The sequence below is a fragment of the Conger conger genome, chromosome 8, assembly GCF_963514075.1.
Source record: "Conger conger chromosome 8, fConCon1.1, whole genome shotgun sequence".
NCBI classification, from domain to species: Eukaryota; Metazoa; Chordata; class Actinopteri; order Anguilliformes; family Congridae; genus Conger; species Conger conger.
In genome coordinates, this window is record NC_083767.1 from 60,429,116 (window position 1) to 60,443,137 (window position 14,022).

Genomic DNA, 14,022 nt, shown 5'->3' on the forward strand with positions numbered 1-14,022 from the left:
TATTGTGTCGATTTAATTTCATGAAATTAACAAAATAATATATGTTGCACCTTTTGAAACACCTCTGTATTGAAACAACATTTTCCCAGATAGTGGAAAGATCTTTCTGAAAGATATTTGTGTTATTTTTCTAAAATCACAGGGACTTGGATAAACTTGATGAATGAATGAATATGAAGTCAGTTTCCATTGGGGAGAAAAGATTTTCCATATGTTTATGCTGGGTTTTAATGCATGTAATTTACAATTTACAGGCTACTGTACATTTCCCATATAGTAATAGACCAGAACACACCAACGTTTCTCCTTCTAAAGTCTAAAGTCGTCTCTGATTCCGCGGCCCTTTTTCCGAGGCTGAAGAAGGACCTCTCTACCTCCAGTTTCCGTTTGGTTTTCCCAAAGGTATGATGGGTATTCCTGTAGGTATCACCCGTTCCCCACTCACCTTGCAGGGATAGGGAAGAGGATTGGGAGACTGGGAGTCTTTTCATCAGCAGGGGACCATAAGACAAACGTGGTGCGCGCTGACCTTCTCAGATGTTTCCACAAGTGACCCCTGGGGCCTGTTTCACCAAGCAGGATGAGTTACTCAGTCAGCTGGATGGCTGCACTCAGTACAGCCTGGATCCCCTCTCAAATCTGGATCATGGACTGAAGTGAAATGAGCTGATCCAGGCACAGCTATCCAGCTAACTGAGTGTTCCTACTTTGCGATCCTGCTTTAGACTTGTGGGCTAAAGGCATTACTAATCAACCATCAAAGGGGCTTTGCAGTATGTGTACTGAATTGAATGAAGCTGACACATGCAATATAGTAAACTCTAAACACCACCGTTTGACCCCCCAGTATGTACAATCATTTATCTCTCCTGGCTTTGTGATTCTGAATATGAGACTTTTATTTTGAAGTTTACAAAGCAGGACCAGATTCCATTTGATCAATACCATGGCTTGCATTCATAAGTAAGGGGAGCAGGGCATAGAAACTTTCAAAACTGGGGCCCAAAATAAGATACAGAATGTTAGAATAGAACCCATTTGAATCTCCCACATTCTGGGGGTCTGGCATCAACCAACAAAGAGATGTTAGGTAGGAGGACACCTCAGTCATGCAATAACATTGTTGAAGACCATTGATTTTCTTTGCTGTGAAACAATATTCTCAGAAAAGAATATTTAACAAAAGGTATGGTAAGAAACACGAAATTGGAAGTATAATTTTCAGCAGTGATACCCTTTAACTATAAAAGCCTCAGTTTTCTTTGGCACACTTCTCCATGAGTGTTTGCAGCTCCGCGTTATGGAAATGGGCATGACTTAGTGTTGATAAGGCTTGACACGGCTCGCTGACACTCATGCTGTTCCAGACTGGCTGCTCCATCACTAACCCCAAGGTGAAAGGTGACAGGTATGTTCCCACCTGTCGCGTGGGGAAGGGTGTCACCTGTTCTGTCGACAGCGGCCACGGACATACAGCGTCCGGATGACCTGTTCCTGAGTCCCGGGGGGAGTCATAATCAAAGGTCATCAGTCTGTCACGCACCTAATGTGTGTTTGAGGGGATTCCTTAGATGGAGGTCCTGGCCTCCAAATGAATGGCTTCACAAACAATTGATTTCATTTTTATATACTAGTGACTCTATATTACATTACATTACATTATTGGCATTTGGCAGAAGCTCTTATCCAGAGCGATGTACAGTTGATTAGACTAAGCAGGAGACAATCCTCCCCTGGAGCAATGCAGGGTTAAGGGCCTTGCTCAAGGGCCCAAAGGCTTTGCAGATCAAATTGTGGCCGCACCGGGGATCGAACCAGCGACCTTGCATGTCCCTATATACAATAGCGGCTGCCAAAAATCATCGAGGCCACAAACAATCTCTGCAGCCGCGTTAGCGTGTTGCTGCTATCCCTGGTATGCTCGGAGAAGGGCCAGGCCTGCTGGGGCTGGATGGTGTGCATAGTTGTCAGTGTTTTGAAGGTGTTCAGTAGCCTTTTTGATTTTTGACAGGGCCACAAACAGTTCTAATGTTTAAAGGGCAGCCAGCCTGATTCTAAAAAAGAGCAGTTCTTTACGATTCAGATACAATTCAACACTTGCAACTAATTTGAGCCTGGAATGTCTTCTGTAAAAAAAAAAATTTGAAAACCCAGGGAAAGCATTTAAATGGTTGGCATTTATATAGCGCCTTTATCCAAAGCGTTGTACAATTGACAACCGACCAGCTCGTCAGGAGCATTTGGGGGTTAGGTGTCTTGCTTAGGGACACTTTGACACAGCCCGGGCAGGGGATCAAACCGGCAACCCTCCGACTGCCCGACAACTGCTCTTACCGCCTGAGCCTTGCCACCCCAAATAAGAAGAATTACAACAAATAAGAATCAGGGTTACCCTCTACGAGCAATGCATCATTTAAGGCTGCAGTAATAGTTTATTTCTCAGTTACACAGAAAGGCATTACCTGTAGCTGCTGTTATACTGTTGTCATTTTATTGTCTGGAGGATGTATATCAAAGGATTATTCCACTCTTCAGAGGGACACTCTCAGTACGATGTGAAATGTCTGGTGCTCTGGTGTCAAGCGCTGCAGAAATACTGTACGAGATGCAGAAAGCCGGAGGCACCGTAGTTGGGCTGATACCGTGGGAGGACTTTGGAATAACCGTGTTTCTGTCCATTTGAGCCAGGCACGCTATTCAGAGTGGCATTCTGGTATGGACACGCTCCTCAATGAATACAGTAAAGGTGCCCATTTCCTGTTCAACATGTCACAACAGCACCCTCTGCTGGATGTGCGGGCGAAGTTACCTCAACTTTCAATCTGTGAAAAAACTGAGACTGAGACATCTCTGCACCCCCACTGGAACAGATTCTGCAGATGGTCACATGTCTGAAGCACGCCTGACATTGACTGCACCTGGATTTACACATGGGAACATCCTCGTAATATCCAACAATGTAAGAAATGTAATCTATCAATATATGTGCAGGATGATAGGTATGCTTCAGAATAAAAGTCCTCTGATGTATTCCCTTTGGAGCGTTTCATACTGTAGCATTCAGTGGCTGCTTGGCCTGGGACAAAGTGGTGTAGTAGGGTGAATGTTCTCCAGCTTTCCCCTATACCTTTATGGTAGCACTCACACTAATGTAGAAGCACTAAAAATATACCCCCACTGTATAGTCAAATACAATATTGTGATATCCAGCATCCAGCATTTTTATATATCTTAATCTCTACTGTATCCATCCCTCCATACTGTATGTACAGCACTAAAAATGGATATGAATATGCTCTTAAAAGTATTCAAGTGGAGCAAGTTTGGAATGGATAATATGTATGAAACTTTGGGTGTGCAGTATGTGTTCATTAACACCATGCTTACTCTCTGGACACCAACTGCAGAGCCACAACAACAGAAAGAGTTGAGGAGTTTAAGTATCTGGACACCATTATAGACAACAAACTGTCCCTTTTGGCCAATCAGGCCTGTTCAAAGGACTTGGGAAGTTCTGTGGTTGCTAGCTTGCACAATGCACTTCTCTGTAGCAGTTTCAACATATTTTGTACTAGTCCTATAAAAGTGTCAACATCTCGAAAACTATTTACTGCACACATGGCTGAAGACTTAAATGAAAGAAGAGGCTTGTACCATTCCAAACCATTTGAGACAGAATCAATTGATGTCAGAGCATGTACATACAGTGTACACAAAATATACATGAAAATATAAAGAAATTACATAAAGCCTTATGTTTTACACTGAATATCTAGTGTCTATAGTGGACTTGTTTCCCATACATCTTCATTACATCCTACATTCAATAAAAACATATCATGCACATATGAAAAGAGTTTGAGACCAATGGCAGGTGTGCAGGTAAGGCTACTGAAGGCTCAGATGTAAATCCTACAGCATGGTACTGACAGGGTGAATTTATTCTTCACTGCATCTGCAAAGTACAATCTGAAAAGAGCCCAGACTCTAATTAAAGCTTGTACACGCTCTCATGAATCCAGTTCAACAGGAATGACATCGATCAGGTATAAAAGCATTTGATTTACCCACAAGAGCGCATCTGTTTTGTGTATAAACACTTCATAAAATACAGTTCTAATGCTTCAAAACAGAACCCAAAAGATACAGCCTGCATGCACATGACCAAAAATGCATGTACAGTTGAGTAACTCAACAAAATAATTGGTGATGAAAAGAAAATGAATGAATTTAAATTATTGAAATGGATTTCACCTACAGTACCCTATAAGTGTGAAAGCGCTTGGTCCTTTGCAGTTTCCAAAGTTCAGATGAATAAGAAATTACATTAACAGGAAACAATAGTCTCCTTTACAGCATAAAATGGACCAGGTAAAAGCAAATAACCACATAGTCATTACTCCCTTGTGACAGACACCCCCCTTTGTGCTAGATGTGTGTCCCTAGACACTGAGAGTGTACCTCTGTCTGTTTATCTTCCATTGGGTACTGGTACACCATCAACCCCCCCACCCCGATCATCTCCAGCATGTGTCCCAAAGCTCAAGTCAACATCCAGGCATGCTGAGGCAGATCAGACACATCCTAAATCTCTGACAGCATTTCTAGTTTCATTTTTACACAAACACCTTCACTGGGATGACGTCACTGTTACTGAGACTTTCACTGGGCAGATTGTCAGGGGCTCATCGTTCCTACCACCATCTCTCAAACAGGGAGAGAAGTATGGGAACACCCTCTCAGTAAATGTGTGTTTAAAAGTGTAAATGAGTGACATGTCACTGGAGTTGAAGAAGGACACCTCCCCCCTGTCATAGTCCAGCTGCACCCTGGTGCTCTGGGGTTTCCTCTTCAGTGTGAGGTCAGTAACTCCTGCTGCTCTGTACTCATCACCATTCCTCAGCCTTATGACCCAGTATCCTTTCCCTGGGCTGGCTGCTATATCTCCCTTCCTGTTGATGGACTCTTTCACCACTCCTACATCCCACTGACGTTTATTCCCAACCTTCACCTCCCAGCTGTGTTTCCCTGAGGTAAACCCCTCAGATCCCAGCACATTTACACAGCGATTAAATCTCTCTGGGTTGTCAGGACATTTCTGCGCTGTATCTGTGTGTCTCACAGTGGTCAGATCATCAGAGAGAGAGAGAGTGGCACGTGCAGTGTTGGGGTCCATCATCACAGGAGCTGAAATATGAAGAAGAGAGATATTTAAACGGTGGGAAGAAGAGGTGCAGGAGAGAACACACACACCTGGTGGAGGAGTGGGCGTTGCGCCTCCTACCGCTGCTGTCAGGGGAGGTGCAACTGGCAGCATGAAATATACCGGCCGGGGCCCTGGCCAACTACACCACCAAAAGAGACTGAGGGAGCTTTCTTTTAAGACCGTCGCTCCTTTAAGGCAGTCGTGTAAGTGTTTGTCTTGTCTTGTTATTTGTTTGTTGTGTGAATGTATTTCCACAATCACAGTATTTATTATTATAATATTTTATTTACAATGTGTTGTTTTTATAATTATTTGTAACTGGCTGAATGCAAAGCCCTTTGAGCTACATTTTATGTATGCTTTACAAATAAAGCTTATAATAATAATAATTATTATTATTATGATTATTATTTATTTTTTTCATTATTTCAATTTTTTTTTGTTATGTATATATATTTTTTTAATGAAAATGCCAGTGCTGCCTCACATCTCGTGTTCCTGTGTCAGTTTGATTCTCTGTACTCACCCCATTCTTCATATTTGTGTTGTTAAATGTTTAGTTTCATGTTTTCCTGTCACGTTCCGTGCCTCTGTCGTAGTTCATTTCCCAGTTTATCCTGTTCTATGTGGTTTATGTCAATGTTCCATTCCATGTTTTCCCTTTGTCCCGATTACCTGCCCCCCCCCCCACACCCCACCCTGCCTTCTCCACACTGCTCTGGTTACCTGTCCACACCCCCCACACCCCACACCCCACCCTGCCTTCTCCACACTGCTCTGGTTACCTGTCCACACCCCCCACACCCCCACACCCCACCCTGCCTTCTCCACACTGCTCTGGTTGTTTGGACTCTGACCCTTTGGACTCAAACTGCCTTGCCTGTATTGCCCTGATTGCCGTGCACTGAACTATTTCTGTGGCACTTTGATTGAAGCGTGTTATTTATTACATCTTGGAGTCGGCGAATGGTTCCGATCATAACAACCTCCCTGTGTCCATCTCTTGTGTCCGCCCATGGCGTTTGGCAGGACCATTTCAAATACTCTATTCAGATTAGGTCCCATACACAGGAAATGACATATACTAGTTATGGATAATAATATACTGTAGTGATAGTGATTCATATTTAAAATATAAAACCTATTTGCATTATGAAGTCATGAATCAATGAACACATCATTGCAAATTCAATGCAAACAATTCTCACAGCTAATAAAACATATTTTTCATGAAATTTTACATTGTGTGTTAATTGTGTGTGTGTGTGTGTGTGTGTGTGTGTGTGTGTGTCTGCGTGTGTTCTGATATTAAACTGCGAGCAGTGCAGTGCAGCCCTCAAGATCTCCCTGCTCTGAGACTGGATGACTCTGTGCTGTTTATCTTCAGCACCATGTCAACATGCAGCCTGTTCCTCCTCTTTCATGTGTTCATTAAATGTTTGTAAAAAAAACCTGATTTCAGCATCTGGCCCAGATACTCACTGTACTGCACCATCCCCAGCATCTTCTCCCAGACTCTGAACGTCAGGTTGCCCAGGTGTTTGGCCACGTCTATCAGCGCCCCTGAGAGCAGCTCTGGGTCCTGCAGTGTGCACTGGGCTCTGTAACGACAGGCAGGAGTCAGTCAGCATCGGGAACTGAAGAGACTTAAACACTCAAGATGAAATGAGCTGAGAGTCCACATACCTTTCCTTGATGTCGTTGTAGCTCTGAAAAAAACACACAATAAGAGCATCATTGTGAGTGTATAAATGTATTCAGTCCATTCTATTATGAGAAACAATAGGTGAGAAACAGCAGGAGCCATGTTAATGAAAGTCAAGAGGATGATAACACACATGATGTTACTTTACTGAGGTGAATCGGTATAAACTCGGTCAGTAAATGAAGCTCCTACCTTTAAAAAGGAGGTGTCTTCGGTCTCCATGGCCGTCTCTAGAGCTGTGATTTTGTCTGTAAGGGTGGAGATGTCTCCACTGATGTGTTCTAGCTTCTCCTCCATTATCCGACTCTTCTGCTCCTCTTCCTCTTTCAGTGCAGCTAGTCGGGCCTCCTCTTCCTCACGCAAGAACTGCTGGAGCTTCTCAAACTCTGCCTTTATCTGCCTCTCTGTGTGCTGGGCTTGACTCTGCGATTCAAACACCATTTTAAACCTGAATAGTGTAACTACGCTTTGTTATTCATGTATGGCAATTAGTGTGTTTGTTATCCATGTCACACACAACATTCATCAAAAATACTACATATTTAATAATTGTGTTACTCACCCTGATGTGTTTTGCTGTCTTCTTACATCCTTGTTCAACCTCAGTAAACTTCTTCAGTTTTTCTTTGACAAGATTAAGTGCAGGCTTGAGTTCCTCCTGGAGTGATATGAACCAGTTAAGACTTATTCTCACAAATAGCACAGTATTACCCTGCTGCACTAGTGACGGTCAGTGTAATTTTGTAAGTGTAAGAACATGGGAAATTTAGTATGGAATATAGTATACCTGCAACCACTCGAGAAAAGATGAGTGAAATATGCTTCTATGGCGTCATAGCATTATGCATTATGCATTTTCAGTACAATTAAACCAGTCAAATACTTCAGCATATTAGGATTAGAAAACCAGGACCAGGAACCAGGAACCCAGGACCTCCTTGCTGTGAGGCGGCAGTGCTACCCACTGCACCATCCGTGCCGCCATTCACAGAACCGGCTTGATTTATTGTGTTCGATATTAACACATCCATTTTGAGAGAGTATATACAGCTCTGTCTGCACTGGTTATTCACTCAGTGTAGATTTCTGCACTTCCTGGTTGTTGCACAGTTCTCTCCTCAAGCAGATAACAATTTATATGACAGTAGTTTTATCAGATCTAGACCTTCATTTTGTTAGAGTAAAAGTCTTGTGCTATATTTGTGCTGTCAGTATCTAATCTCACACTTCATTGCTATATATTTATGGAATCACATTGCATTTCAATGTTACATTTCTGGAGCTGTATTCATGATAAAAGGCCCATAATCACAACTGTGAATCTGGACTTAACCATGCCCACATTTTACTCCAAGTACATTGTACTGAAATCTAAAATACTAGATGTTTTGAGGCTTTAAAACAAGACTTTCAGACACAATGCTGAGTTGAATTTTTAATTATGATTTAAAAAAGAATACCTTCAGCTCCAGAGCGGCCTCTTCCACTGGACAGACTGGGTGGTTTCTGTGTTTTCTTGAAGTCTGACAGATGAAACAGAGAGGCTCTTTGTCATGTTCACAGAATAAAACAAGTTTCTCTCCGTGAAGACTACAGCGAGCCTCAGTCTTGTCTGTCGTTTCTCTCTCAGTCTTCTGCTTTAAGTAAGACTCCACAATGCTTCTTAAGGCCAGGTTTAGAGTAGGACCATCCATAGAGGCCTTTCTCCTGCAGATGGGACACTCTCGAGAGCTCTTCTTTTCCCAGCACTGCTGCAGACACACTCTACAGAAGCTGTGGCTGCATTTCAGAACAACAGGCTCTTTAAAAATGTCACAACATACAGAGCAACAGAGATCATCCTCAGGAATCAAAGCTTTAGCCTCCATGTTACAGTCTCTCCGTCTCTCGGTCTGATACTTTCACCGCTGCTGAACCTTGGACAGAACACACCCTATGTGCGTCAAAACAGGAACAAACCTACTGATCAGGTTTGTAGCGGGAGATTCTTCAACGGGAGATTCTTGACTGGGTTTGTCTCTCTCTCTTATGGAGATGGTCATGTGCCTGAACTGGATTGGATTTACAGAATGCAGTAATGTACCACTGGATCCATTTATGTGCCATGTATGAAAATTAATTAAATGAGATAATTTGGAACAGCGAGGCCAATTCCTTTGTTATTGCAAAACACTGAATACATTCATAATTTCATCTTTTATTTCCTCGTATTTAAGCCTAGATGTGCTAAACTACTTAAAACATAGCACCTTTGGTATCAAACCACCCAATTTCTAGGTGAGCAAAAGTATTGGTACAGAGAGTATTAAAGTAAATAATTTGTAATATTTTGTAGCATATCCCTTGCTTGCAATATCTGCATCAAGCCTGTGACCCATGGACATCATCAAACTGTTGTATTAATCTTTTTGTGATGCCTTTCCAGGCTTTTAATGAAGCTGTGACAAGTGAAAAGCAGTAATACACTCATAATTTGCGATGTTTAAAAAGTCTGAATTCATGGTCTGTAATGTGAAAAATCAGTGATGTGCAAAACCATCTTATTCTGCTAACCTGATATTGATTACTCATGCCTGCCTTTGTGCAGTAGGGGGAGAACTTGTGATGAAGCCATCAGTGGAGAAACACTGTGTTGAGTCGCAATTATTATTCAGGGGTACAACACAGCCTCTTTCAGTTGTTGTTTGTTTTGAGGGTTTTTTCCCTTCAATTTCCTCTTCAGGACGTGAAATGCGTGACGGATTGCATCCTCCCAGATTGCTTAGTTTACTGTCCTTAAATCCAAAATCTGGCCTTTGATGTTAACCCTAAAAATGGGTAACCGATCTGTAATTTGGAGCCACGCCTCCCCAGGAAACGCAGGGGGGTTGAGGCACATGACTTTCACTGGGGCAGAGCTCCACACAGTTTCTCCCTGGTTCCTGGTTGGTTATGATGTCCAGGGTTTGCTGTTGCAGAAATAAAACCATTCCACCAGTCGCACTGAAACAATCAGAATAATACCAAACATGAATATTATCGAAACTGACTTTGTCATGAAACATCCAGTGCTGTACAGTTCATTTAGTGACTGAGGAAGAGGGAGATCTGAGAGCCCTCTGAAACCTTCCCGTGCCGTAAAGGATGTTGCCCCGTCGTAACGAGTTTTACGGCTGGTGGCCTGAGTCTTCCCCCACAGGCTCCTGCCCGTATGGGTGCGGAGATAGTGGGGGTTAATGGTGCATGCTCCTGGGTTAAATTACTTTACAGCCACATTTTGCCACAATAACAGAGGAAGCCAGCAAGCTGACCAGCCCTGAGTGATAATGCCAGATGTTAATCATTTCCACCTTACAATCTGACATTTGTATATACACCGGCTACAGACACAGACTGCAAGCATAGTTTATAGAAATGTCCGGAAACTAAAATCAAGGCCATCGGTTGGAACAAAACGCTGTGCACAGATTGGCCCTGGAGGACCGGAGTTGTGCACCCCTGCCCCACAGTAACTACACAGAGGAACAGAGACACAGACACACACAGACACACACAGACACACTCAGAAAGACGGACACACACAGACACACACACAAAGACGGACACACACAGACACACTCAGAAAGACGGACACACACAGGCACACACAGAAAGACGGACACACACAGACACACACAGGCACACACAGACACACACAGACACACACAGACACACACAGAAAGACAGACACACACAAGTGTGCGTGGAAATCGCAGGAGATCAGCAGTTTCTGAGATATTCAAACCCACCCTCTCTGCCACCAACAATCATTCCACGTCACTTATATGACATTTTTTCCCCATTCTGATGTTTTACATGAACATTAACTGAAGCTCCTGACCCATATCTACATGACTGTATGCATTGCACTGCTTCTACACAATTGGCTGGTTAGATAATCACATGAATAAGTAGGTGAGCTAAATATTTCCTAAAAGATATGCATTTATGAGATTAAGCAGTTTATTTTATTTTCTTTACGAGGGAGAGTGCACATTTTCAAATTCAGTTTCCACAATGCAAAGTGTACAAGAAGGCACACATAGGAATTAAATTATTGTGTTGATTTAATTTCATGAAATAAACAAACGAATATACACATGTTGCACCTTTTGAAACACCTCTGTATTGAAACAACATTTTCGCAGATAGTGGAAAGATCTTTCTGAAAGATATTTTAGTGTTATTTTTCTAAAATCACAGGGATTTGAATAAACTTGATGAATGAATGAATATGAACTGTCAGTTTCCATTGGGGAGAAAAGATTTTCCATATGTTTATGCTGGGTTTTAATGCAACTTACTGGCTACTGTAGATTTCCCATGTAGTAATAGACCAGAACACACCAACGTTTCTCCTTCTAAAGTCTAAAGTCGTCTCTGATTCCACGGCCCTTTTTCCGTGGCTGAAGAAGGACCTCTCTACCTCCTCCGTCTACCTACCTCCTCCAAAGGTATGATGGCTATTCCTGCAGGTTTCACCCGATCCCCACTCACCTTGCAGGGATAAGGAAGAGGACTGGGAGACTGGGAGTCTTTTCATCAGCAGAGGACCGTAAGACAAACGTGGTGCGCGCTGACCTTCTCAGATGTTTCCACAAGTGACTCCTGGGGCCTGTTTCACCAAGCAGGATGAGTTACTCAGTCAGCTGGATGGCTGCACTCAGTACAGCCTGGAACCGCCTCTCAAATCTGGATCATGGACTGAAGTCAAATGAGCTGATCCAGGCACAGCTATCCAGCTAACTGAGTGTTCCTACTTTGCGATCCTGCTTTAGACTTGTGGGCTAAAGGCATTACTAATCAACCATCAAAGGGGCATTGCAGTATGTGTACTGAATTGAATGAAGCTGACACATGCAGTACAGTAAACTCTAAACACCAGCGTTTGACCACCCGGTATGTACAATCATTTATCTCTCCTGGCTTTGTGATTCTGAATATGAGGCTTTTATTTTGAAGTTTACAAAGCAGGTCAGAATTCCATTTGATCAATACCATGGCGCATGTTTCATTAAGGTGGGTGTGCAGTATGTGTTCATTAACGCATAGCTTACTCTCTGGACACCAACTACAGAGCCACAACAACAGAAAGAGTCGAGGAGTTTAAGTATCTGGACACCATTATAGACAACAAACTGTCCCTTTTGGCCAATCAGGCCTGTTCAAATGACTTGAGAAGTTCTGTGGTTGTACTTCTCTGAAGCAATTTCAGCCTATTTTGTACTAGTCCTATAAAAGTGTCAATATCTCAAACTATTTACTGCACACATGGTTGAAGACTTAAATGAAAGAAGAGGCTTGTACAATTCCAAACCATTTGAGACAGAATCAATTGATGTCAGAGCATGTACATACAGAGTACACAAAATATACATGAAAATATAAAGAAATTACATAAAGTCTCATGTTTTTATAGTTTTACACTGAATATCTAGTGTCTATTATGCATATATGAAAAGAGTTGGGGTGGCCTGTATCGTAGTGGTTAGGGTACATGACGGGGACCCACAAGGTCGGTGGTTCTGGATAAGCCAATAACGTAATGTAAAGAGTTTGTGACCAATGGCAGGTGTGCAGGTAAGGCTACTGAAGGCTCAGATGTAAATCCTACAGCATGGTACTGACAGGGTGAATTTATTCTTCACTGCATCTGCACAGTACAATCTGAAAAGAGCCCAGACTCTAATTAAAGCTTGTACACGCACTCATGAATCCAGTTCAACAGGAATGACATCGATCAGGTATAAAAGCATTTGATTTACCCACAAGAGCGCATCTGTTTTATGTATAAACACTTCATAAAATAAAGTTCAAATGCTTCAAAACAGAACCCAAAAGATACAGCCTGCATGCACATGACCAAAAATGCATGTACAGTTGAGTAACTCAACAAAATAATTGGTGATGAAAAGAAAATTTATTAATTTAAATTATTGAAATGGATTTCACCTTTTGTACCCTATAAGTGTGAAAGCACTTGGTCCTTTGCAGTTTCCAAAGTTCAGATGAATAAGAAATTACATTAACAAGAAACAATAGTCTCCTTTACAACATAAAACGCACCAGGTAAAAGCAAATAAGCACATTGTCATTACTCCCTTGTGACAGACACCCCCCTTTGTGCTAGATGTGTGTACCTGTCTAGACACTGAGACAGTGTACCTCTGTCTGTTTATCTTCCATTGGGTACTGGTACACCATCAAATATCTGGCAGCATGAAATATCCCGGCCGGGGCCCTGGCCAACTACACCACCAAAAGAGACTGAGGGAGCTTTCTTTTAAGACCGTCGCTCCTTTAAGGCAGTCGTGTTAGTGTTTGTCTTGTCTTGTTATTTGTTTGTTGAGTGAATGTATTTCCACAATCACAGTATTTATTAGTTTTATATTGTTTCTACAATGTGTTGTTTTTATTATTATTTGTAACTGGCTGAATACGCGCCTCACAGCAAGGAGGTCCTGGGTTTGAATCCCCGTCGGCCGGGGCCTCTCTGTGCGGAGTTTGCATGTTCTTCCCGTGTTTGCGTGGGTGTCCTCCGGGTACTCCGGTTTCCTCCCACAGTCCAAAGACTTGCAGGTTAGGCTGATTGGAGAGTCTAAATTGCCCATAGGTATGAGTGTATGAGTGTGTGAGTGAATGGTGTGTGTGCCCTGCGATGGACTGGCGAACTGTCCAGGGTGTATTCCTGCCTTTCGCCCAATGTATGCTGGGATAGGTTCTAGCCCCCCTGCGACCCTATTCAGGATAAGCAGGTTAAGATAATGGATGGATGGATGGATGGATGGCTGAATGCAAAGAACTTTGAACTACATTTTACCTATGCTATACAAATAAAGCTTATTATTATTATTATTATTATTATTATTATTAAAACACCAGTGAAAACTGACATTAATCCTGCCTCACGTCTCATATTTTTGTATCATAGCTTGTTCTTTGTATTTGTGTTGTTAAATGTTTAGTTTCATGTTTTCCTGTCACGTTCCGTGCCTCTGTCGGAGTTCATTTCCCAGTTTATCCTTTTCTATGTGTTTTATTTCAATGTCCCATTACCTGTCCACTCCCCCCCCCCCCACACCCCACCCTGCCT

At 42.4% G+C, this 14,022-nt stretch overlaps 1 protein-coding gene across 1 annotated transcript; it reads right to left on the reverse strand.

Moving 5' to 3' along the window:
* Window positions 1–4,630: 4,630 nt before the first annotated feature.
* LOC133134531 (zinc-binding protein A33-like) lies at window positions 4,631–8,779 on the reverse strand. Its single transcript, XM_061250732.1, has 5 exons — window positions 8,372–8,779; window positions 7,474–7,569; window positions 7,104–7,334; window positions 6,689–6,788; window positions 4,631–5,187 (listed from the first exon to the last, which is right to left on the reverse strand). The coding sequence occupies exons 1-5, from the start codon at window positions 8,777–8,779 to the stop codon at window positions 4,631–4,633; spliced, it is 1,392 nt and encodes a 463-aa protein (XP_061106716.1).
* Window positions 8,780–14,022: the final 5,243 nt, after the last annotated feature.

Bases quoted from the DNA above. Each gene is read 5' to 3' on its own strand.
- LOC133134531 (XM_061250732.1), bottom strand. From the start codon at position 8,779: ATGGAGGCTAAAGCTTTGATTCCTGAGGATGATCTCTGTTGCTCTGTA. The intron at 7,570-8,371 runs GTATTCTTTTTT...ATATCACTCCAG, and splicing joins AGGCCGCTCTGGAGCTGAAG to GAGGAACTCAAGCCTGCACT. The intron at 7,335-7,473 runs GTGAGTAACACA...TTTGAATCGCAG, and splicing joins AGACAGCAAAACACATCAGG to AGTCAAGCCCAGCACACAGA.